At 35.8% G+C, this 22,431-nt stretch overlaps 3 protein-coding genes across 3 annotated transcripts in view; 1 reads left to right on the forward strand and 2 right to left on the reverse strand.

Annotated features, from left to right (window-relative positions):
* Positions 1-22,431, forward strand: part of LOC104089861 (cytochrome b5) — a 115,619-nt gene that overhangs the window by 11,705 nt on the left and 81,483 nt on the right. The window lies entirely within an intron of this gene.
* Positions 5,484-7,514, reverse strand: LOC104086122 (AAA-ATPase At2g46620-like). Its single transcript, XM_009590308.4, has one exon. It carries the CDS (start codon positions 7,143-7,145, stop codon positions 5,715-5,717), a length of 1,431 nt encoding a protein of 476 aa, XP_009588603.1. The 5' UTR covers positions 7,146-7,514; the 3' UTR covers positions 5,484-5,714.
* LOC104086121 (uncharacterized) lies at positions 11,164-20,320 on the reverse strand. The gene is made up of 5 exons (XM_009590307.4): positions 20,051-20,320; positions 18,367-18,664; positions 14,232-14,390; positions 13,755-14,050; positions 11,164-11,716 (listed from the first exon to the last, which is right to left on the reverse strand). The coding sequence occupies exons 1-5, from the start codon at positions 20,249-20,251 to the stop codon at positions 11,495-11,497; spliced, it is 1,176 nt and encodes a 391-aa protein (XP_009588602.1). The 5' UTR covers positions 20,252-20,320; the 3' UTR covers positions 11,164-11,494.

A 22,431-nucleotide genomic window follows, 5' to 3' on the forward strand; every position in this document is an offset into this window, starting at 1 on the left:
ATACCCCGTATCAAATTTAGAAATCATTAAAAAGCCTTAATACTTTATCCTTGGTACTGAACATTGTCTCATCACGAGAACGGACTAAAATTTTATTTAACAATGTTGAACCGTCATTAATGACTTTGTTTGATCTCCTTGAACCTAGATCTTGGGATCTCCAGTCTTCTAGGTAGATTTACCGCCACAATGACTTGTTCTCGGCCATATCCCCCATTCCCCTTGATTATTTCTCAACTACCTCTCTAGTTAGGCCTTTTGTAAGTGGATCCGACACATTATCACTTGACTTTACATAGTCAATCGTGATAATTCCTCTAGAGAGTAATTGTCTAACGGTTTTATGTCTTCGTCGTATATGACGAGATTTACCGTTATACATAACGCTCCCAGCCCTTCCAATTGCCGCTTGACTATCACAATGTATGCATATTGGTGCCAACGGTTTGGGCCAAAATGGAATGTCTTCCAAGAAATTTCTGGAGCCATTCAGCTTCTTCACCGGCTTTATCTAAGGCTATGAATTCAGCCTCCATTGTAGAGCGGGCAATACATGTTTGTTTGGACGACTTCCAAGATACCGCTCCTCCACCAATAGTGAATACATATCCACTCGTGGACTTAGAATCAGTTGAACCGGTGATCCAATTTGCATCACAGTATCCCTCAATCACCGCAGGGAATTTACTGTAGTGCAATTCAAAGTTCTGGGTATGTTCTAAATATCCCAAAACTCGTTTCATTGCCATCCAATGAGATTGGCCTGGATTGCTCGTATATCGACTCAGTTTACTTATAGCACAAGCTATATCTGGTCGTGTACAATTCATGATATACATTAAGCATCCCAACACACGAGCATAATCCAATTGTGATATACTTTGGCCTTTATTCTTTGCTAATGCAAGATTCACGTCAATTGGAGTCTTTGCAATTTTAAAGCCCAAGTGCTTGAATTTTTCAAGTACTGTCTTAATATAATGAGATTGTGACAATGCCAGACCTTGAGGAATCTTATGGATCTTAATTCCCAGAATTAAATCAGCAACTCCCAAGTCTTTCATATCAAACTTGCTATTGAGCATACGCTTAGTAGCATTTATGTTAGCAATGTCATTACTCATTATCAACATATCATTCACATATAGGCAAACAATGACTATGTGATTTGGAACATTTTTAATGTACACACATTTATCACATTCATTTATCTTAAAACCATTTGACAACATTGTTTGGTCAAATTTCGCATGCCATTGTTTGGGTGCTTGTTTTAGTCTGTAAAGAGACTTAACAAGTCTACATACCTTCTTTTCTTTACCTGGAACCACAAACCCTTCAGGTTGTTCCATGTAAATTTCTTCCTCCAACTCTCCATTTAAGAAGGTCGTCTTAACATCCATTTGATGAATTTCAAGACCATACACTGCAGCTAATGCTACTAACATCCGTATGGACGTAATTCTTGTAACTGGAGAGTATGTATCAAAGTAGTCTAGACCTTCTCGTTGTCTATACCCTTTGACTACGAGTCTTGCCTTGAATTTATCAATAGTGCCATCATCTTTGATTTTTCTCTTAAAAATCCATTTAGAACCCAAAGGTTTATTTCCAGGAGGAAGATCAACCAATTCCCATGTATGGTTGTTCAATATGGATTCTATTTCACTATTGACTGCCTCTTTCCAAAACAATGATTCCGAAGAAGTCATAGCTTCTTTAAATGTTTGAGGCTCATTCTCCAATAAGAAAGTCACAAAATCTGGTCCAAATGAAGTAGAAGTTCTTTGACGTTTACTACGTCTTGGATCCTCCTGATTACATGTACTTTCTTTTATTTCTTTCTGAGGTCGTTTAGATCCTTCACCAAACGACTCACATTCCTTTTTATACAGATATATATTTTCAAAAAACTCAGCATTATTTGATTCTATAACCGTATTATTATGAATGTCGGGATTTTCTGATTTATGAACCAGAAATCGATATGCTTTATTATTTGTCGCATATCCTATGAAAACACAATCAACGATTTTCGGTTCTATCTTTACCCTTTTGGGTTTAGGAACTTGTACTTTTGCCAAACACCCCCATACTTTAAAATAATTCAAGTTGGGCTTCCTTCCTTTCCATTTTTCATATGGAATGGATTGTGTTTTGCTATGGGGCACTCGATTTAATATTCGATTAGCCGTAAGAATGGCTTCCCCCACAAGTTCTGTGGCAAACCAGAACTTATCAACAACGCATTCATCATCTCCTTTAATGTGCGATTCTTTCTTTCCGCAATCCCATTAGATTGGGGCGTGTAAGGAGCTGTTGTTTGATGAATAATTCCATATTCTAAACATATTTCTTCAAAAGGAGATTCATATTTACCACCCCTATCACTTCTTATCATTTTTACTTTCTTGTTAAGCTGCGTTTCAACTTCATTTTTGTATTGCCTGAATGCGTCTATTGCTTCATCTTTACTATTCAGTAAGTAAACATAGCAATATCGAGTACCATCGTCAATAAAAGTTATGAAATACTTCTTTCCACCGTGAGATGGTATTGACTTCATGTCACAAATATCTGTGTGAATTAAGTCTAAAGGATTTGAATTCCTTTCAACTGATTTATAAGGATGTTTAACATACTTAGATTCCACACATGTTTGACTTTTTAATTTTTCGCATTCAAACTTAGGCAGTACTTCCAAGTTAATCATTTTCCGCAAGGTTTTATAATTGACATGACCCAAACGTACATGCCATAAATTATTTGACTCAAGTAAGTAAAAAGAAACTGAAATATTATTATTGTTTTCCACAACCATTACATTGAGATTGAAAAGGCCCTCGGTGAGGTAACCTTTTCCTACAAATATTTCATTCTTACTTATGACAACCTTGTCGGACACAAAAATACACTTAAAACCGTGCTTAACAAGAAGTCCAGTAGAGACTAAATTCTTTCTCATTTCGGGAACATGAAGGACATTGTTCAAAGTCATGACCTTGCCAGAAGTCATTTTCAGAAATATCTTCCCATATCCTTCAACTTTTGCTGTTGAAGCATTTCCCATATAAACTGTCTCTCCGGGTCCAGCAGGAGCATAAGTAGCAAAAGCTTCTCTAACTGCACAAACATGGCGAGTGGCTCCTGAATCAAACCACCACAGTTTAGGATTTCCCACCAAGTTACATTCAGAAAGCATGGCACACAAGTTATCAACATCATCATGGTTTACTACCATGTTTGCTTGACCCCTTTTCTTGTCTTTCTTCGGAGCACGATACTCCGTAGATTTGTGTCCCATTTTCCCACAGTTGTAGCAGTTTCCACTGAACCGCTTCTTGCTTGGGTTGTATTTCAGACCAGAAGCCTTCTTCCTCTTTTTGTTATCTTCAACAATATTTGCTCCCATTATTGTTGAATTTCCACGGCCTCTCCTTTCAGCAGCTTTATTGTCCTCTTCGATTCTCAACCGAACAATGAGATCTTCAAGGGACATTTCCTTTCATTTGTGTTTCAAATAATTTTTGAAGTCCTTCCATAACGGAGGCAACTTCTCAATCATTGCTGCTACTTGGAATGCTTCATTGATGACAAGACCTTCAGCAAGTAGATCATGAATAATCACTTGCAATTCCTGGACTTGGGGTAATAACAGACTTGCTATCTACCATTTTGTAGTCCAAAAATTTTGCGGCAACAAATTTTTTCATCCCGGCATCTTCAGTTTTATATTTCTTTTCAAGCGCATTCCACAATTCTTTCGACGTCTCCACGCCACTGTATATATTATACAGATTATCATCCAGTCCGCTAAGAATATAATTCTTGCATAAAAAATCAGAATGCTTCCACGCTTCAAACACGATAAAGCGTTCATTCTCTGGAGTTTTATCGGGCAGATCAGGAACATCTTCCTTGATGAACTTCTGTAGGCATAACGTAGTTACGTAGAAGAACATCTTCTGCTGCTAGCGCTTGAAATTATTCCCGGAAAATTTTCCGGGTTTTTCTGCCGGTGCCAACGCCGGTGTTCAGCTTGTCGATGCGTTGGCAGTCACCATCGGAATAGCTTGGTTTTCGCTTTCAGTCGTCATTTTTTCTGTAAAAGAATGACACAAACAAACGTTTAATACACATTTTCAAACTGGAGTAAAAATCACGTAGATTTTAATCTCCAACAAAACGCCACGAAGGCTTTACTCTCCAAAACGGGAGTACACAAAACCACAAAGGTTTTAGTTTGCAGAATAATAAGAACAACACAAATACAGAAATAAAATTAAATTCCTTAAGATTGTTAGTCCCGCCAATATTGCTGTATTTGTAAATAATAATTCTGCAAAATATAAGTTATCGTAATGAAACAGTAATTAATTCGAGCTCACTGAATTCACAGTGTTTCCTTAAGGAATTTAATCCCCTCCTAGTACCCAAGGTAATGGATTATTTCCTCCCAGGATAGAACGAATCACACACTGGTGTAGCGGTACTTCAAACCCCAGTGTTTCAGCGAACACAAAGTTCGGTAGCAAATCACACTTACAGTTGCTTTGTTTGAAGTTAAAACAATGCAGAACAAAGGAGTAGAAACTCAGAAAATCGTATGGAAATGCTGAGAGGAAGGAGTGCAATGTATAGCCAAATCTGTTGAGCGATTTCAGTTTTGTGTCTTGTGTATTATGTGTATCTTTCTTCAACAGCTGCTGAACATATATATAGCAACCAGTGTTGAAGAAGAACAATCGCCCACCCTCTATGGTGGAGCAAGCATTAGCTTGTTTGTGGAGCAAGTACATTCATGGTGGGAAGAGCATTAGGCGGCTGCCTGGTGGTCAATACACGAATTGAAAAATATCCGTTATAAATGCGGATAATCTTACGTTAATATTTACTATTAACAAATAAATTTGGTCCAAAAAATTAATCAATCAATCATTTGACCAAATTCGAATCTGAATCCGAAGCCGAAGCCGAAGCCGAAATCGAAGCCAACCATTAGCTTGTTTGTGGAGCAAGCACTTGTTTGTGGAGCAAGCACATTCATGGTGGGAAGAGCATTAGGCGGCTGCCTGGGGTCAATACACGGATTGAAAAATATCCGTTATAAATGCGAATAATCTTACGTTAATACTTACTATTAACAAATAAATTTGGTCCAAAAAATTAATCAATCAATTGACCAAATCCGAAGCCGAAGTCGTAGCCGAGCGACGATGACGACGGCGCGAGGCTTGCTTTCTTCTTAACTCTTTAAGAACTACAAGAAGAGCAATTATATATATACCCACCAAAAATCTTTTCCTCTTCCAATATGGGACAATGTCTCATTGTCAAGAGAGAAAAACTTAAAATTTTACTCAAAAATTTCATTTTCCCTCCATTTCCCATTCACCCTCATTTTAAGACTATTTCATCTTAAAAACAAAAAAACCTCAACATGCAATAACATATATGTAAGAGTACAACGCTATAAAAATAGATTCAAAATCTAAGAAGAGATTAGAGCATCATCATGTATAACTATCGCAAACAGAGCGATAACTCTGATCAAAGTTTAATCAATATGAGATAATGAATTCTAACTACAATCTTTATGTTAAATCAACTAAAAATCACACACTAGAAATAACAAGTTACATCATTCTGAAAGATAAATAAATAAATGATTATGCAAGTAAGGATCCATCATTAAAGACCGAAACCAACATATGTTAATTGTCATGACGTGAATTATCCTTGTCTGATGTATCAAACTCAAAAGATGAATCTTTTCTACTGCTCCTTATCCGTAAAAGTCCATATAGTTTCTTGAACTCTCTCACGCTGTCCTTGCAAAAAATTCCCGAGTCACCCGTTTCTTCCACGGTTCGAACCGACCCGCTCTCACTCAACCGCCGTGCATGCCGAGTCGCTGCCCTCGACTCCGTGTTGATATGCAAAGCAGAAATGACCGATTTCAACGCCCGGGTCGGGGAACTCCGGTTCGAAATCATAATCTCGCCGATCTCAGCCGGGCTCAAAACCGCCCCGGTTTGAAAAATCTCCTCTACTTGTGGGAACAGCTTGTGATCTTTTAAACCCAAATGACTATTCGCTAGGCTTTTGAACGCATTAAAATCACATAAAGGGAAGTGTATGTGAACATCAATTCTTCCTGGCCTTAGAACCGTTGGATCAATTTGATCTTTATTATTCACGGTAAAGATCATAATTCGCTCTTCCCCACAACACGAGAATATTCCGTCCATAAAGTTAAGAATCCCAGATAAGCTCACAGCCGTTGATTTGTTCCCTAAATAACTATCGAGATCTTCGATAACAATCAACGACTTGTTCGTTGTCTGTAACAGAAGCAGCTTCAGATCCGAATCGTCTGTTACTCTGGATAAATCGACGTCGTACACGTCGTAATTCAGCATATTCGCTACTCCGGCGATGAATGTTGATTTTCCGGTGCCGGAAGGTCCGTAGAGGAGATAACTCCGTTTCCAAATTTTGCCGAGACGATTATAGTACTGTTTCGACTTTAGGAAATTATCCAAATCGGATTTGACCTTGTTTTTGAGATCCGTGTCCATCACGATAGTTTCAAAAGTTGCTGGATGTGTAAACGGCACTGATCTCCACCGTCCATTTCTCTGAGGTTCGTTATCTACGTTCACGAATAATGTCACCTCCTTTTTCCTCTGCTCAATTTCATCGAACACAGAGTGTATATGTTGAAGGTAGGGTTGTAGAATTCGACGCTTGTCGTTTTTCCTGATTTTCATAACAAGCGATTTGAGGCCGGTGTTTTCGTCCTGTTCGTTGATCCAACAAACTCTGGCGCCGAGGAAATTGTCAACGACGATTTGGTTAGAATCCAAAACGAGGTTGATTTCATTGGACTTGTCGCCGGAGAAAAGGTTGGTGAAATCAGAATCTTCAGCACACGGCAGAGAATTCAGATAAGTGCAAACTTTTTTATACAATTGATTTTCCTGCATGTTGTGGTTGAATTGCGGGACTCTGTAGAACTGGTACACATAACAACCGTCCTCGAACAATTGCCACCATTTCTTCATAATTTGCACTAGTGAAGTTTTCAATATAAGCTTCAGAAGAAAACATGAAGCAATAATTGCAATCACACTCAGAAACATGATTAAAAAAAGGGTGTGAAATGAAATCAAAAAGAGGAATGAACTAAAATGATGATAAGAACAAGGTGGACAAAATCATGAATATTATAGTAAATAAAGAATATAAAGTGCTGAGAAAAGCATAAAGAAAGTACTAGTAATAAAAGAGTATAAATTAAGAGGATGGGCGATTGGCAGGTTGGAACAATGAATAAGTCTTTATAAATGAATTTGATGTGTTTGAAATTAGGAGACGGCTACAGACGGGGGACGGCATTTGCTAGGTTTAATTGGTCAAATGAGAAATAATGGGTTTTTTTCTGTCATCTTTTATGATTCTCCTCGTTGTTTCTTCGTTGTGTTTATCTGACTAAAAATTTGTTTTGTTAGACTAAGTACGTAAGTCTATATTCGAATTGTATTCATATGAATACTAGTCCGACATACTTAATGTGTTTACTAGTAAGACTAGAAATTTATTTTTCTCGTGGTTTTTTTAATTAAAACGAGTATATTTTTCTATATCAATTATTCCATATGTGATGTTATAGTTAAAAATTCCCGGTGGTCATATTTGATTTTGACCAACTGAAGTAGCGTTTTTCAATTTCAGCAGCAATTCATGTGCAAATTTAAAGTCACCTTCAATATTCAAATTGCTTATGTGCTTTATTATATCCTTAAAGGTTGTTGCGTCTATTTCTGTCTTGTTCTAACATTCCTTTTTTATACTTTTCCAGAAAAAAAGGGGGTTATTTTACAGGTGCTTTCTCTTATTTCTATGGAAGGAATGAGACAAAATATGTATCCATACTAAGTGTTTAAACTATGTTAACATTAATTTCATGGTTAAAAGAAATTTTACGTAAAAATGTATATAAAATACGTAAGGTATATAACTATTGATTTTGTATTAGGGGTGTACATGGATCGGGTTGGTTCGGTTTTTATTAAAACCAAACCAAACCATTTATATCGGTTTGGATTGGCTCGGTTTTGTCGGACTTTTCGAATTTTTTGGGTTTTTTAGTTACATGAATAATATGTCAATCTTACTTTGTTAAATTTCTTATAAGTAAATATATGTTTAATAAAAATTGAAAAATTGACAAACATATGATCTATTAAAGTATTCTTATGGGCGAATTTTCTTAGTAACACGTGATAGTTATTTTTTTAGTTGTCTGGCAGTAAATTTTCGTTGATGTACACTTTCAGAGTTAACCGAATTTAATAATTAAACATAAAAATCAATATGATACCTAAATAATGATATGTTCTATTTAATTTTCAATTATCGAAATATCACTTCAAATTCGAAAAAGATATAAGAATATAATAGATCTTGATATATGAATATGGATAAATAAAGAGATTGGCGCATTTCAATAACACTTGATAAGAAAGTGATCATACAATACATTATTTAAAGTTAATAAAAATTGAGCACTTCATATTCTATTAGATATTACATCCCATAAGAGAATCCCAAATATTTCTAGACATTTTTTTAAAGAAAATTCTATATAAAGTCTTAAAAGTATATATAAAAATTATATATTATATGTCGGTTTGGTTCGACTTTTTTCACTCAATACATAACCAAATCAAACCAAACCTCATCGGATTTTTTAATCGGTTTGGTTTGACTTTAAAGGGCAAGTTTTTGGGGATGGGGGAGAAGGATGAGAGGTAGAGAGGAGGAGGAGGAAGAAAAGAGAAGTTTTGTTTTTGGGGACGGGGTCGGGTAGGGTTTTTTAAAAAAAATTCCGACTGAATCGGTTGGAATTGTCATTTAATTTTTTTTATTTTTTTAAAAAAACTACCGACCAAATCGGTCTGAAATAAAGTCAAACAAGTCAAACTAAATTTTTCGCCAAAAATTGCGACCGATTTTGTTGGAAATATGGTCAAATTTTTTTTAAAAATACATACCTAATATTTTTTTGACATTTCCGTCGGAAATTTCCGACAATAATTATTAGTCGAAAATTTACGATTTTCTGGTAGTGTTTTTGGTTTGGTGTGATTTTCCAGTTCGGTTTGTACACCCCTATTTTGTATAAACGCCGGTGCAAACAAGTATTTTCTGAGAAGGGGGGCAGTAGTATTAATATAAATCAGACGTTCGAAACCAAAGAATTTTAAGAATTGTCAAGTTATACTAAAAAATTATATGAACCATTTAGACATTTTCAACCATGATATATTTCAAAGGCACGTACTTTGTCCTACGGCTACAATTGTTTGAAATTAGGTCCAGTACGTCTGTATTCAACAAATATCAGGCTACTTGAAAATTTATTTCCCAAATAAAGGGTCTCCACGCTATGTGAACTTTTTATATCAATACCAGTAAAAGTGTAAACAGGGGTGGGCGGGTGGGGTGGTGAGTAATGTTTGCTTTTTGTGGCTGAGTTGTGCCAAGTTAGGCATCCCCGTTCTTTAGATGCCAAAAAAAAACTCTGATTTTTTATTTTTTTGTTTAATTAGTTGGTATTTAAAATTACTAGTTTGACTGATTCAGATTCGTGTTGATAGAGTAGCACTGTTTAAAGTTTTTTCATTTTTAACCAGGATTCTTGTGTTAAAAATGAATCGATCCCAATTATCCTACCATACCTAAGGTGATAAGATTTGAATTAATTGTCATCTTTTTATCATCAAAGTATTTTCTTACAGAATAAAGCAAGGATATGAAGATTATTGCGAGACTGTGTAAGGTAGGTCGGGTTTATTCGATAACATTTAAGCTTAGTTACACTCGTTGTATGAAACATGTGACATTTCTAGTTCACTTTTCAGTCGTCTATTGGCATATTGGAGTTTAACGAATTCGTGGAACTAAAACTTGTAGAATCCATACACCTGTCATCTTTTCAACGCTTTGAGCTACAATGTGAAGATCGAAACATAAACATTATATTGAGTAGTTTCTAAAGGAAGACACAAATAGTAGCATAATTCTGGAAATTACTTAAAAGACATTGACCCACATCCTTGCAAGTACTACTAAAATGAATATTTTGGTTCTGTACGATTTAAGACCAAATGGTTTGGTGCGATATTAAAGTTTCTGCTCAGACCAATTATTTGCATTTGTACATGAACAGTGATGACTCTGTCTCTGGGTTCCACAAATAGGCAAGTACCCCTAGATCCTCATAAACACCAAGCTAGACCCTATTCACTTCTTTCTCCAAACTTTGAGGCAAAAGGACATCACAAGGCAGAACGGGAAATACAGGGATATTTTCCAATCCTGACACTTCTTTGACGTTTTCAATCAACATTGACTGCCACTACAAAAACCAGACTTATTCTACAGGAGTTGGTCCTTACGGTCTAAGTGAAATATCCTAAGCCGCATATTGCTCATTAATAGTTTAAACTTCCAATCCTCGAATCCTTTACGGCCATCTATAGTCATAGGAAGTTACCGAATTTTAATCCAAGATAAATTAAAAGAAAACATGTGTAGACTTTTTGGAGGGTATGACTCAATGCTCAATGAAATGAATAAAAATTATGAAAGATTCATATTCAAAGTTCATTTAAGACAAACAATTTAAATGAAAAAAATCTCATTTGCTTAAAGTTTGTTAACCGATATAAGGTAAAAAGTATCCCCAGAAATAGCTGGCCGGATTTACGTGAATTTACACGGTTATACAAATATTATATATCTATCAGTTATTTTTAGTTTAAGCAATTTAGTGAATGGCTTTTTAGTAATTCTTCTAAAATTTTATATGGACACAAATTGGTCCAAATAACACCCTAGAGAAAGATGACATATAGCCCTGCCAAAATGATAGAGTGGGCACTGCCCATCACCCCATAAAATTCAGCAGTGATCGTCTCTACCGTCCACAAATACCCTAAGATAAATCGCTGCCTTTTGATTAAATTAGGATACACGAGGCAATAAGCATTTACGGCAAAGGATAAGTGGTCGTTATCAAAAGCTGTCAATTAAATGTTCCAATTGAAGTCAAGATATTTTAAAATTACTGGAAAATTTGTGTTCACGTGGAGATAAGATATACTCTTCCCCTTTTCATAAAAAGCACAAATTTCAATACCTAGCCAGTTAAATAACATGTAATACGTGAAAACCATCTGAAAATCATCGAGAGAATCAAATTTTACAGACTGATAGTTTATAGGAATCCCTATAGCCAACTAAGAATACTGCTTATCTGATTGAAGAATCAAAATCTGGGAAACGACTAGCTTAGATAGCTCGTCAATTGCAGCTCGGACAGGGTAATCATCACACATGCCTTGACCATCCTGCTGCAAGTAAATAGTTTCCTGTCGAAGCTGCAATTTACAGGCTGATACTTTATAGGAGTTCCTGTGACCAATTAAGAATCCCGGTTATCTGACCGGAGATTCAAAATTTGGGTAATCACAAGCTTCGAAAGCTCACTAATTGCTTCTTGGACAGGGTAATCATCTGAATCTGCATGCCCTGACCATCCTGCTGACAGTGAACTTAATCTGCTGTATTCACTTGCAGCAACATTTGTCTTTTTCGATGTAGCTAAAACCCTTTCCAAATCTGATTCCGACAGCGGCCTTGGCTCCTGCTCAAAGAGAAATAGCGATACTTAAAACCAACTAACCCAGATAGATTGCAAATGTGTCTCTCTTTAAGCAGCCTTGTTACTCTAATTTGTCCAGCTTAATTAATAACATGTGCAACAATAATTATGTCACAGTTGCAGATGCAGAATTTTTTTTTCTTAAAGAAATAAAAAAAAGATTCTAGACTGGTCCTTTTGTTTTTATTTTAATTTTTCCTTCGACGCCCTATCACAAAATTGAATCAGGCGCCTAAATCAATTGGATATCCATTCAAAGGGGTAGCACGTACAAAGGAAATTCTAATGGTTTACTTTAGGAGGACATCTGAAAAGGTTCTCTCTGTAGAAAAAAAAAAAAAAAGGCCTCATTCCGTCTCTGCACTGTATCAAACTGCTGTTTCTTGTAACCCAACAAGCTCTAGTTCTTCGACACATTTTTATTTTTTTTGTCCCCTTTTATCCTTTTTTTGTTCCAGTGGTTAAACCTGGTTTAAACCATTCATCAGATAAGTTAAGGTTGCCATGTGGGCCGGGGCCGGTCCTAAGTGGGCCGGTCCTAGACGGGACGGTCCTAAAGGGTCCCGAGCTTCGCGGGTTTCTTGTTGGAACCGGTCCGGGACCGGGACCACGAACTAACGGTCCCGGGTTAAGTGGGCCGGTCCCGGACCTAAGTGGGCCCAAGCGGGCCCAACGGATGCTTTCTATCTTTAAATTTTTTTTATAAAAGTTAGAGAAAAAAAATAATAATAAAAATATCTAAGGCAATTCCTTGTAAATTATATTATAGAATTGTCACCTAAATTTTTTAATTCAAATTTAAAGACAAAAATATTGTAAAGAGATATTCAAAGCAATGCGTTATATAATATATATATATATATATATATAAAAGCTATATTCGTTATATATATAAGCTTATATATATAATATACTATACTATATATACATCTTAAGATATATATATATATATAGTAAGATGTATATATAGTATAGTATAGTGTGTGTGTGTGTATATATATATATATATATATATATATATATATATATATATATATACAATATACCATATATACATCTTAAGATATATACATCATAAGATATATAGATATATATATATATATATATATATATACATAGTATATAAGCCATATTCGATAGTATACATCTTAAGATATACTATATATATCTTAAGATGTATATATAGTATATAAAGATATATTTATAGTATAATATAGTATAGTATATATGTATATATATATATAAGCTTATATATATACTATACTATACTATATATTCGATATATTCAATATATATACATATCTTAAGATGTATATATATAGTATATATCTATATATATCGAATATAGCTTATATATATACTATATATACATCTTAAGATATATGCTATACACTTAGTATATATATATAAGATGTACATATAGTTACATATAGTATAGTATAGTATGTATATATATAAACTATATTCGATATAAGATGTATATATAGTATAGTATATATATATATATATATATATAAGCTATATATATAAGAAAAAGTGTAATTATAAAAAAAATGGGGTTAAAACAAAGTTGGGGGGCTAAATGCCTATTTATAAATAGCCAAAGGCTATTTTGACAGGTAAAACGGCCATATTTTAAATGCCATAAAGACTATAATGTGGCAGATTTTTTTTAAAAAAAACTAGTCATTGGGCCCGGATAGGCCCGTTTAGGACCGCTTGAACCGGCCCACTTCCCAGCCAGTCCCGGTCTCGCGGGCCTCGCCTATGGGACCGGCCCACTACCCAGCCCACCTCCCACGGTCCCGGTCCTATCCGGTTAGAACCGTTTAGGCCCACTGCCCATTTGGGCTTGCGGTCCTGGGCCGGGGCCGGTCCTAACCGGCCCACATGCCACCCTTAAGATAAGTCAGTCCTTAAAACTGCATTTGTGTCAGTTAACTACCAATTAACAACTTTTTCTGAAGGAGAGTACAACTTTTTAAGTTAGAATCTTCTAGAATAAGAATATAATACTAACCGCAGATCGCTTTCCACTCTTCTCATCATTGAGCAGGTTCCGGATGGGGAAGTAGGCAGCTTTTTTACAAAGCTCAAGAAGATCTGAACCAGTGTATCCATCACACAAACTAGCAATGCGGTCATAGTCAATGTTATCTTGTACCTTCTCGCCCTTCAGGATAACCTTCAAAATCTCAGCTCTCTCTTTGCAGTCAGGCATACCGATCTCAAAGGCCTGAGGAAGGCGTCGAAGAATTGCTTCATCAAGCTCAGATGGCCGATTAGTAGCAGCAAGTACCATAACCCGGGCATTATCTACATAAGCACTATCTCAGTAAATAGTCACAAAATTTTCTTCCTAGACCACATTAACTAGCTAAAAGACATGATCATCTCAAATTGCACAACTTGCTGATAAAGTTTTGCAGCAAATGAGTGGTGATTGGTGAATGAAAGCTACTAATAAGTAAATCATCTCATTAAGGAGTGAACCTACGATCTGTGGTAAAACCATCCCATAAAGCCATGAATTCAGTCTTCATGTTTGCTAATGCCTCATTGTCAGTAGCCTTGCGCTGACCCAAAAAGCTGTCCACTTCGTCAATGAATATGATTGCTGGCTGAAGCTTATACGCCAAACTAAACAAAGCGGAAACTGTAAAGATTTCAGAAGCATATATCAATGAAGAAGTCTAACATCAAGTCGAATATTAAGTCTATGCTAAACCAACTTTAAGTCACTTAACTCAAATCAGTAACACGAGCAATCACCAAAAAAAAAAATCAAACCAAGAGCATCCAATACTAGTTACGCTTTAAGGGTTTATAATACCTCACCCGAGGAGAGGGGGGGCAGAGTGTTTATTCTTAAGAATTTCTAGGTAAAGTTTTTATGCATCCAGTTTTATAACGTAACTAGACCAAAGAATCTCCCTGGAAACCACAATCGAGCCTCATGTCAGGCCAAAAACTCCCTGTACTTTGCTCCTTGGCTTCAGTGCAACAGGGGTGCCTATGGTGTGGAAGTTCAACTATTTCCATGAAATGACATCACAGGGAGCAAATTCTGAGGATTTTCACATGAATTATCATGAGATCACGTTCGCTCATCTGAGACTTGATGAAGAAGCACACATAATCTGTTGACCAATTACTTGCAACAAGAAAACATATGGAGCCAAATGTCACACAATTACTTGCAACAAGAAAACATATGTAGCCAAATGTCACATACACTTGAATCTATTTTATAGGAACTCTTAGTTTTATTCTTTTAGTCTAACAACAACAACAACAAAAAACCCAGTGTAATCCCACAAGTGGGGTCTGGGAAGGTTAGTGTATACGCAGACCTTACCCCTACCTTGAGAAGGTAGAGAGGTTGTTTCCGGTAGACCCTCAATTCCGGAAAGAGAAAAAGGAAGGGAGTAACAACAAGCAGCAACACCAGCAAAACCAATCAGAGAACCGAAGCGGAAAAAAAAAAAAACAAGTAATAATAGACATCTAAGAATAAGAAAATATAAGACTAACACTAAGTAGTACACTAATACTACTGATATGAACAAGGAAAACGCTCGGCTAGCTAAACTTCTACCTTAATTCTTGACCTCCACACCTTCCTATCAAGGGTCATATCCTCTGTGCTGGAGCAAAAGAATTGTTGTTGTAGTCTAACAAAAGAATTCTCATAATTCAAAAATTGTCTCGGACAAAAAAAAAGTTTGTGATTCATATGATCATACAGTTCATATGATCATACAGAAGTTGAATTGACCTTAAAAATAAAATATTTACACACTTGTCGCCATTTCAAACTAGGAAAACAAATAGTCCCAAAACATTGGAAACCTAAAATACGACAAAAGGATTTATTAACTGTATCCTAGTATCTTTATATCAGATTTTACTTGTATCCAAGATTTCGAGAGAGAAAAATTTTGACACCTTAGACATGGTATAATCCATATTTATTCTGCAGTGGACTGAAGGTTCCCTTTTTTCTTGGGGGGGGGGGGGAATAAATAGTCCTCGGTAGACTGAAGATTGATTAAAAGAAGCCCTGAAATCATCTAATTCCCAAGAACTGGTTCTCACAATCAACATCCCATGAAGTCCTCGGAATTCTAGAAGAATTGTTCAACAGTTATATGCCAAATTGTAGTTTTGCTAGCCCTCAGTAAAATTTCCACACTAGAAAGTGGTAATTCAATCTTGGCACTTTTTGTTATAAATCAAATTGATTCCTGCACTTACATAATCACCATATACAAGCATCATTCTTCAGCAATTACCTAAGCAACAATTCAATATTTTGGCCAAAATATAAGCATCATTCTTCAACAATTACCTAAGCGATAATTCAATATTTTTGGACAAAACTATCATACATAAAATTTTAATAGCGCTTCTAAATTTTCCTACCAACACCGGCAACTTCCATATTTTGGCCATTGAAGAACTGGCACAAATTCCCTCTCTACGCTCCTCGTTTTTCTCTCAATGCCCAGTTTCTGCCGTCGTCAACCCCGGTGATTTTGGTGAAGGAAAATCGAAGGGATCTTCTAGTGATGTTTTAGTGTGCGTATTCGTCCTTCAATGTGGTGGAGTGTATGTGGTCTCCGTTGTGTTCTCTATTCGTGGGTTTATTAAGGAAGAGGACTTGGTGGTTTTCTTTGGTTTAAACACGAAGATGCTACTGAAACCATTTTTTTTGCTACTGAAACCATACCTGACCACTAAGCTTATATGTATCAATCAACATCCATCAAAAATTAGTTGAAGTCAGCTACATGAATCCTCTGTATCTTTCGCCCTCTTTAGGTCCATTCCATTCGAAAACTAAATAGAGTATCTTTCACAACATTTTATGTAATTTTACAACTGTCAACCTACCGCAGCCCACCTTACTAATCAAGTGCTCTCACCTCTCACTAAACTCTCCATACCATCTTTTTCCTTCATAACTCCCTCTTTTCCAAAAATGCGACAATGTTGAGGGAGACAAATTTTGGTGTATTTGGGAGGAGAGAAATCTAATTTGCTTTGAGGAAATCATTACTGCCATATATGTGCTAAAGGCTACATGTCTAGAGAATCTTTTTTGTTGGTGTAGACTTGAACATGTAAATAGTGTTGATCAATTCTTGGATTTGTTAACTCCTTAAATTACATAAAGTGATTAAAGGAACACCTGTACATGAGCTATTTTTTGCTAAGATGTTTTAACTTTTAGCATCTACTGGATGCCATTTAATGGAAGTTCTCATTTACCTGATAAAAAACATCAGGAAAAAAAAAACACAATGCTGAGGTCACCATCAAACGTTACTCATGCTAGGTAATTCACACTCTTCTCTATATGTTTTTGTTCTTCCCCTCTAGCCTCAAGCTGTCTCACACTCTCCCTCTTTCCAACTTAGGTGGACGCTCAAAATTCAACTAAGCCAAACAAGAGCATTTGTAGATTTGAGATATGTTGCACCTCATAACGGTAGACAGAAATCCGTCATTGGCTTCTTTCAACCATTGTACTAGAACTCTTCCAGCCGAAAGATGAACGGGAGAATACCATATGGTGTCTTCTAAATTGTCCTATAAGAAGTGTAGGACAGGAAATCTGATAAAGGCAACCTCTTCAACTTCACTAAATTTGCTTCTGGTTTGAATAATCTATAATTCTCATTCCTATTCCTAAAATTCAGAAGTGAAGCATCCACTTAAAGTTTTTCTATCACTACAATCATTGTATTAACAAATTTCAGATCCCTTGTGCTGCGCAAGCATGGATTTTAGATGCTGATTCCAGAATTTTGCGGCAAGAAAATTGTTTGAAACTTGCTAGAACTGGAAAGAATTTTGAAACTGCCAAAACAAATTGTAACTGCCCAACTGAAGTTAGCCAATCCTAGTAGAGTATGTTCAATTTGAATTCTTGATTTCAAAAACCACCAATGACAGTTCGGTTTAAGATTTTAGGCAAAGAGTGCCCATTCACATCAGGAATAGAGGCCGTTAAGGATATAGTTGCTTGTAAATTTCTTTTCTAAATCAAGATTGGATTGATGTTCAGTATACTTCAAAATATGATCACTCAGGAAAAACTGTGCACACCCTACTCTTTACCCTACTCAACAAGAACAAAACAAAATAAGCAAAAGCACCGTATTATGGCCCAAAAACAAATTCAACTGAAAGAGAGATATCTCTAAAAATGCAGATCAATAACTTGTAAACTTTACATGCACATAATAAATGCAATCTAAGCTTAGCCACAGAGACTTGAAATCATGATTTTTATCACCTGGACAACTTCATTTGAACAAGATAATACCAAACAGAAAAATCACTAACACGATCTTCAGAGGACTGGACAAAACTAAACAACTCTTCCCATGATCAATTTTAACCCCACCCCTCACCCCCAAAAAAGAGTACTCCGTAATAATTAAGTTGCAAATAAACACTAGGTTATCTTGATATCTTACTCGCGGTCAAATAATGCTTGTTAATCTGAATAACAACTGAGAGTACAAGAAGGGCTAAGCAAACGTAAATAATCAAACAACATATCTAAGAAAATATAATGCTGAAAAAGAATCTTGAAAGAGTAAAAATAAGATCCAACTCACCCAGCTTTTGGGCATCACCAAACCATTTGCTCATCAGATTCGATATTTTCACATTAATAAAAACAGCACCTGACTCTTTAGCAATTGCTTTGGCAAGCATGGTCTTTCCAGTGCCAGGCGGTCCATAGAGCAACACTCCTTTTTGAGGACCCAGAAGTTTCCCAGAAAAGAGTTCAGGCCTCCTCAGGGGAAGTATTACCAATTCATATAGAGCTTGCTTAATAGATTCCAATCCACCAATTGAATCAAATTCCACATCTATATGATCAGGGTTAATCACATCACAGGCTATTATATCCTGTTGAAGCAAAGCACAAAGGGGTTCAAATAATTCAATATGAAAACGATCATTTTTTACTGCAGGTTCCTAGCATGTGTAAAATATTCGCACCAACAAAGAAATATAGCATCTAAATGAATAAATCATGTAGGTTATAATCAATTTCTAATACAGCCTTGTGAAACAAGGTATTGGAAGGGTAAGAAGCTCTATAAGGAAGTGATCATAGTAGACAAGCACACATATTTGAACCCTATACACCAAGGAATATCAAATTAAAATGACTTCCATCAGTTTTAACCAAACTGAGCTAAACACCGACAATGATTTCAGAGAGTGAAGTAAAGGGTACAAAGTTTCAAAAACATTGGATGCCGGTGCCGTTGGCAGGTAGTAGAATGTTCTCGCATGCAATCTTTTGCCTTGGGAAATTATTCTAAATCATTATCTCATGTTTGGTTGAGTATAAAGATATGCTAATCATACAAGATTTAGGACTGGAGTAGTAGTGTTTCAGTAAAATCTGAAAACAGGGTCTAACTGTCGGTTAAAACAGGTGATAAAGAGTAAGAGTTGGGATCCATTTTTCCATTTTAATCAAAAACATTTCTTTAGAAAAAGTTGTTTTTCTTTGAATTCGAGTAATGCATATACTGGAATATTGAGTACAATATTCCTCCATACCAAACACAACCTATCTGTTTGACAAGCACAATGACGTGATTATTACTTGACCAACGGACTGTCCACTGAATAAAGGATGGTCTACACAAAATAATACTAATTAATAAGTAACATATGTACAGTTGAGACTCGGTTTTTTTCTAACATTTATCATGATTGAAAGACCTAGTATCTAGCTGACAACCTTCTTTCCCCAGTGAGTGCCATGGCATTGCTCGTAACTTCCATTTCACAACAAAATAAACAATCCATGACAAGCTTATTTTTCCAAGCAAAACCTATTTTTCTCAAATTTTAGCTCTTCTTTAAGCTTACACCTTGGGATTCCACTGGCATTTAGGATCAGCATTTTACAATTTCAGCGGCCTACTAGGGGCAGAGCTAGAAGCCCAGCTACGGGCCAGTAGCTTTTGCTCAAAACAGTGTATTTGTGTTAAGAAATTTATTAAATATATACAAATATTAACTTTAGAACCCAGTTATTAACACTTGAAGTCATTTTTATCCAAAACCAATAAAGTTGAAATCTAGCTTCAGCTTCTTTCCTTCTAAACAATACTACATAATAGACCAAAATGAATAGGAAAATCTAAAGCAAAGAAAATAATACCAAAAATATAAGTATAAATAACAAAACGAAGCGACTTTAATTATATGGTTAAAAGAACAATTCAGAAAGGGGGAAAGAGCGAAAAGACATAAGCGAGATTGGAGGGTAACCTCATAGGGGTTAGTTTGAACTAGAGGTCGTCCAAGGCGCTTAGCAATTTCCTTCTTGTGCTCGAGAGCCTTCTTGGACGCATGTCGGTTCGGGTCAAGTTGTCGGAGCCCCACAAACAAAACGAGGCTGCTCAGAGCAGCACTTGCCGCATACAGAACCAATTCTTGCAACAACTTCGTCTCCCATGAACCGCGCCTCATCTTAACCTCAGAGGTTTCTCAATTTGATTCACAGAAATACAATGGCATTTCAATGGGGGTAAAGTACCGGGTGTCAATCAATATTTAAAAACATAATAAACCACCAGGTTTCTATTAATAAAATCATATTTTTTTAATATATAAATCTATAATTGTACCGATAATTAAGATATTTTTTTTATTCTATGAAAATAAATCAAAAAATATATCGAACCGTACTAATTAATTTACATTAAAAAAATATATTTATATATTAAGTTTAAAAATAACAAAGCATTAATATTTTTCTTGGGCCTTAAAATTATAAAAATAATTACAAGTCAATAGGTAATTAAACTCAAAATCCTTATTACGAAACCTATTATACTACTACTGAAACTAAATTATTTTAAGCAAATTCACTAGCAAGACATAAGGTATTCTACCGATTATTAGTAGCAAACTATAATGTATTGAATATTTTTTCTTTGGCATGATTTAAATTTAAATTTTAGAATATTTAATCTTCTATAGACATTATTCTTGAGTCCCAACTTACTTAGTATCTTTCCACTCGTGTGATTTATATTTTTTTAGTCTTTACTTAGTTTCTTTTACGTCGTTGTATAATAGTTGATGGATCTCTACTCTGGTCATCTTCTTAATTCATCACCCTTTAAATAGTAAAAATATTTAGAGAGTTTTGCTAAGTTCTATAAAAGTACGTATATTATTGCATTCTGCTTCTACTACTGACTTTTAAATGACATTTAAAAAAATAACGAAAATTAACCGAACCGTACCGATAATGTCACGACCCAAAATCCCACTAGTCATGATGGCACCTAACCCAACCCGTTAGGTAAGCCAATTTCCATCTATCCAATTCCAATAAAATTAATTAAAAGAAAATATCTAAAACTAATACATCTCCCCAAGAACTGGTAGTACAAATCATGAGTTTCTAAAAATGGAGTGTACAAAGCGGAAATGAAATAAATACATAGTCTGTTTGAATAATATATAAACGGAGCTTTTATAAATCTAAGGCTACCCTGAACAAGAGGCAGCTACAACAGGGACGCAGGTACATCTTCAGATCCCGCAACCATCGAGCACAGCAACAACGACAGCCAATATCTGCACGCAATATGCAGAAGTGTAGTATCAGTACAACCTACCCCATGTACTAAGTAAGTAACAAACCTAGCCGTAGGTTGAAAGCAGTGACGAGCTTCTACCAAGGTCGGGTCCAAAATCACTAGTCCACAACAGTCCATAATAACATAAAGCAAATAGTACCAGAAGAAACACAGAGATAAAAATGCTCAGCCGAAACATGATTTCAAAAATAATAGTTCTTCCTTTCAAATACATTAGTGAAAACCCAAATCGTTTGCCGAAATTGCCAAAAATATGAATAATTTGAAAACAATAATTCTTCCAAAAATCATTTCAATAGTAAATAAAATATCTCATTTTTTTTCCTAGATAACCAGCGTAAAGCAAATGTATCACTATGCCCATCTGTCAACATGTGTGAAAAATCATGAATAATGTGATACCGTATAGCATGAGGAAAACACTTCTCTATGCATATATGTTATGTGTGCATGTCAATGCAATGTATCTCAGAGATTGCACTCATGTACTCACATTCTCAGAGTATTCAGTCTCATTGTCTCGCATTCTCTCTCACTGTGCTTACCACACTCAATCACTCAGCGCTATACAATACATGCTGCAGCGTGCAGCTCGATCCCTATTTATAGTCGACTGCGCTCACTGGGGGTGTACAGACTCATGAGGGGCTCCTACAACCCAAGCACTATAAGCACGGACAACTCACGTGCTATAATATCATATATGGATCTGCACGGATAACTCACGTGCTGCATGGACAACTCACGTGATATAATAATATCTGGATCCGCACGAGCAGCTCACGTGCAATAGTATAATATATAGATCTGCACGGCCAACTCACGTGTAATAGTATAATATATAGATCCGCACGGTCAACTCACGTGAAATAGTATAATATATATAAAGCCAACATGGCCTGCTGCGGCGTGCAACCCGATCCCAAAAATATCCTCACATCAGGCCCTCGGCCTCCCTCAGTCATCAATCTCTCCGGTCTCTCTTTCATGGGCTCACAATGTCATGAGAATAGCCAAAAAATGATGATATGATGTATC

The sequence above is a fragment of the Nicotiana tomentosiformis genome, chromosome 3 (assembly GCF_000390325.3).
Source record: "Nicotiana tomentosiformis chromosome 3, ASM39032v3, whole genome shotgun sequence".
NCBI lineage: Eukaryota > Viridiplantae > Streptophyta > Magnoliopsida > Solanales > Solanaceae > Nicotiana > Nicotiana tomentosiformis.

Excerpts from the sequence above, each read along its gene's own strand:
- LOC104086122 (XM_009590308.4), bottom strand. The coding sequence starts at position 7,145 with ATGTTTCTGAGTGTGATTGCAATTATTGCTTCATGTTTTCTTCTGAAG.
- LOC104086121 (XM_009590307.4), bottom strand. The coding sequence starts at position 20,251 with ATGAGGCGCGGTTCATGGGAGACGAAGTTGTTGCAAGAATTGGTTCTG. Across the intron at positions 14,051-14,231 it reads GGATGGTTTTACCACAGATC|ATAATGCCCGGGTTATGGTA; the intron begins GTAGGTTCACTC and ends GTGCTTATGTAG. Across the intron at positions 11,717-13,754 it reads AGAGTGGAAAGCGATCTGCG|GAGCCAAGGCCGCTGTCGGA; the intron begins GTTAGTATTATA and ends CTCTTTGAGCAG.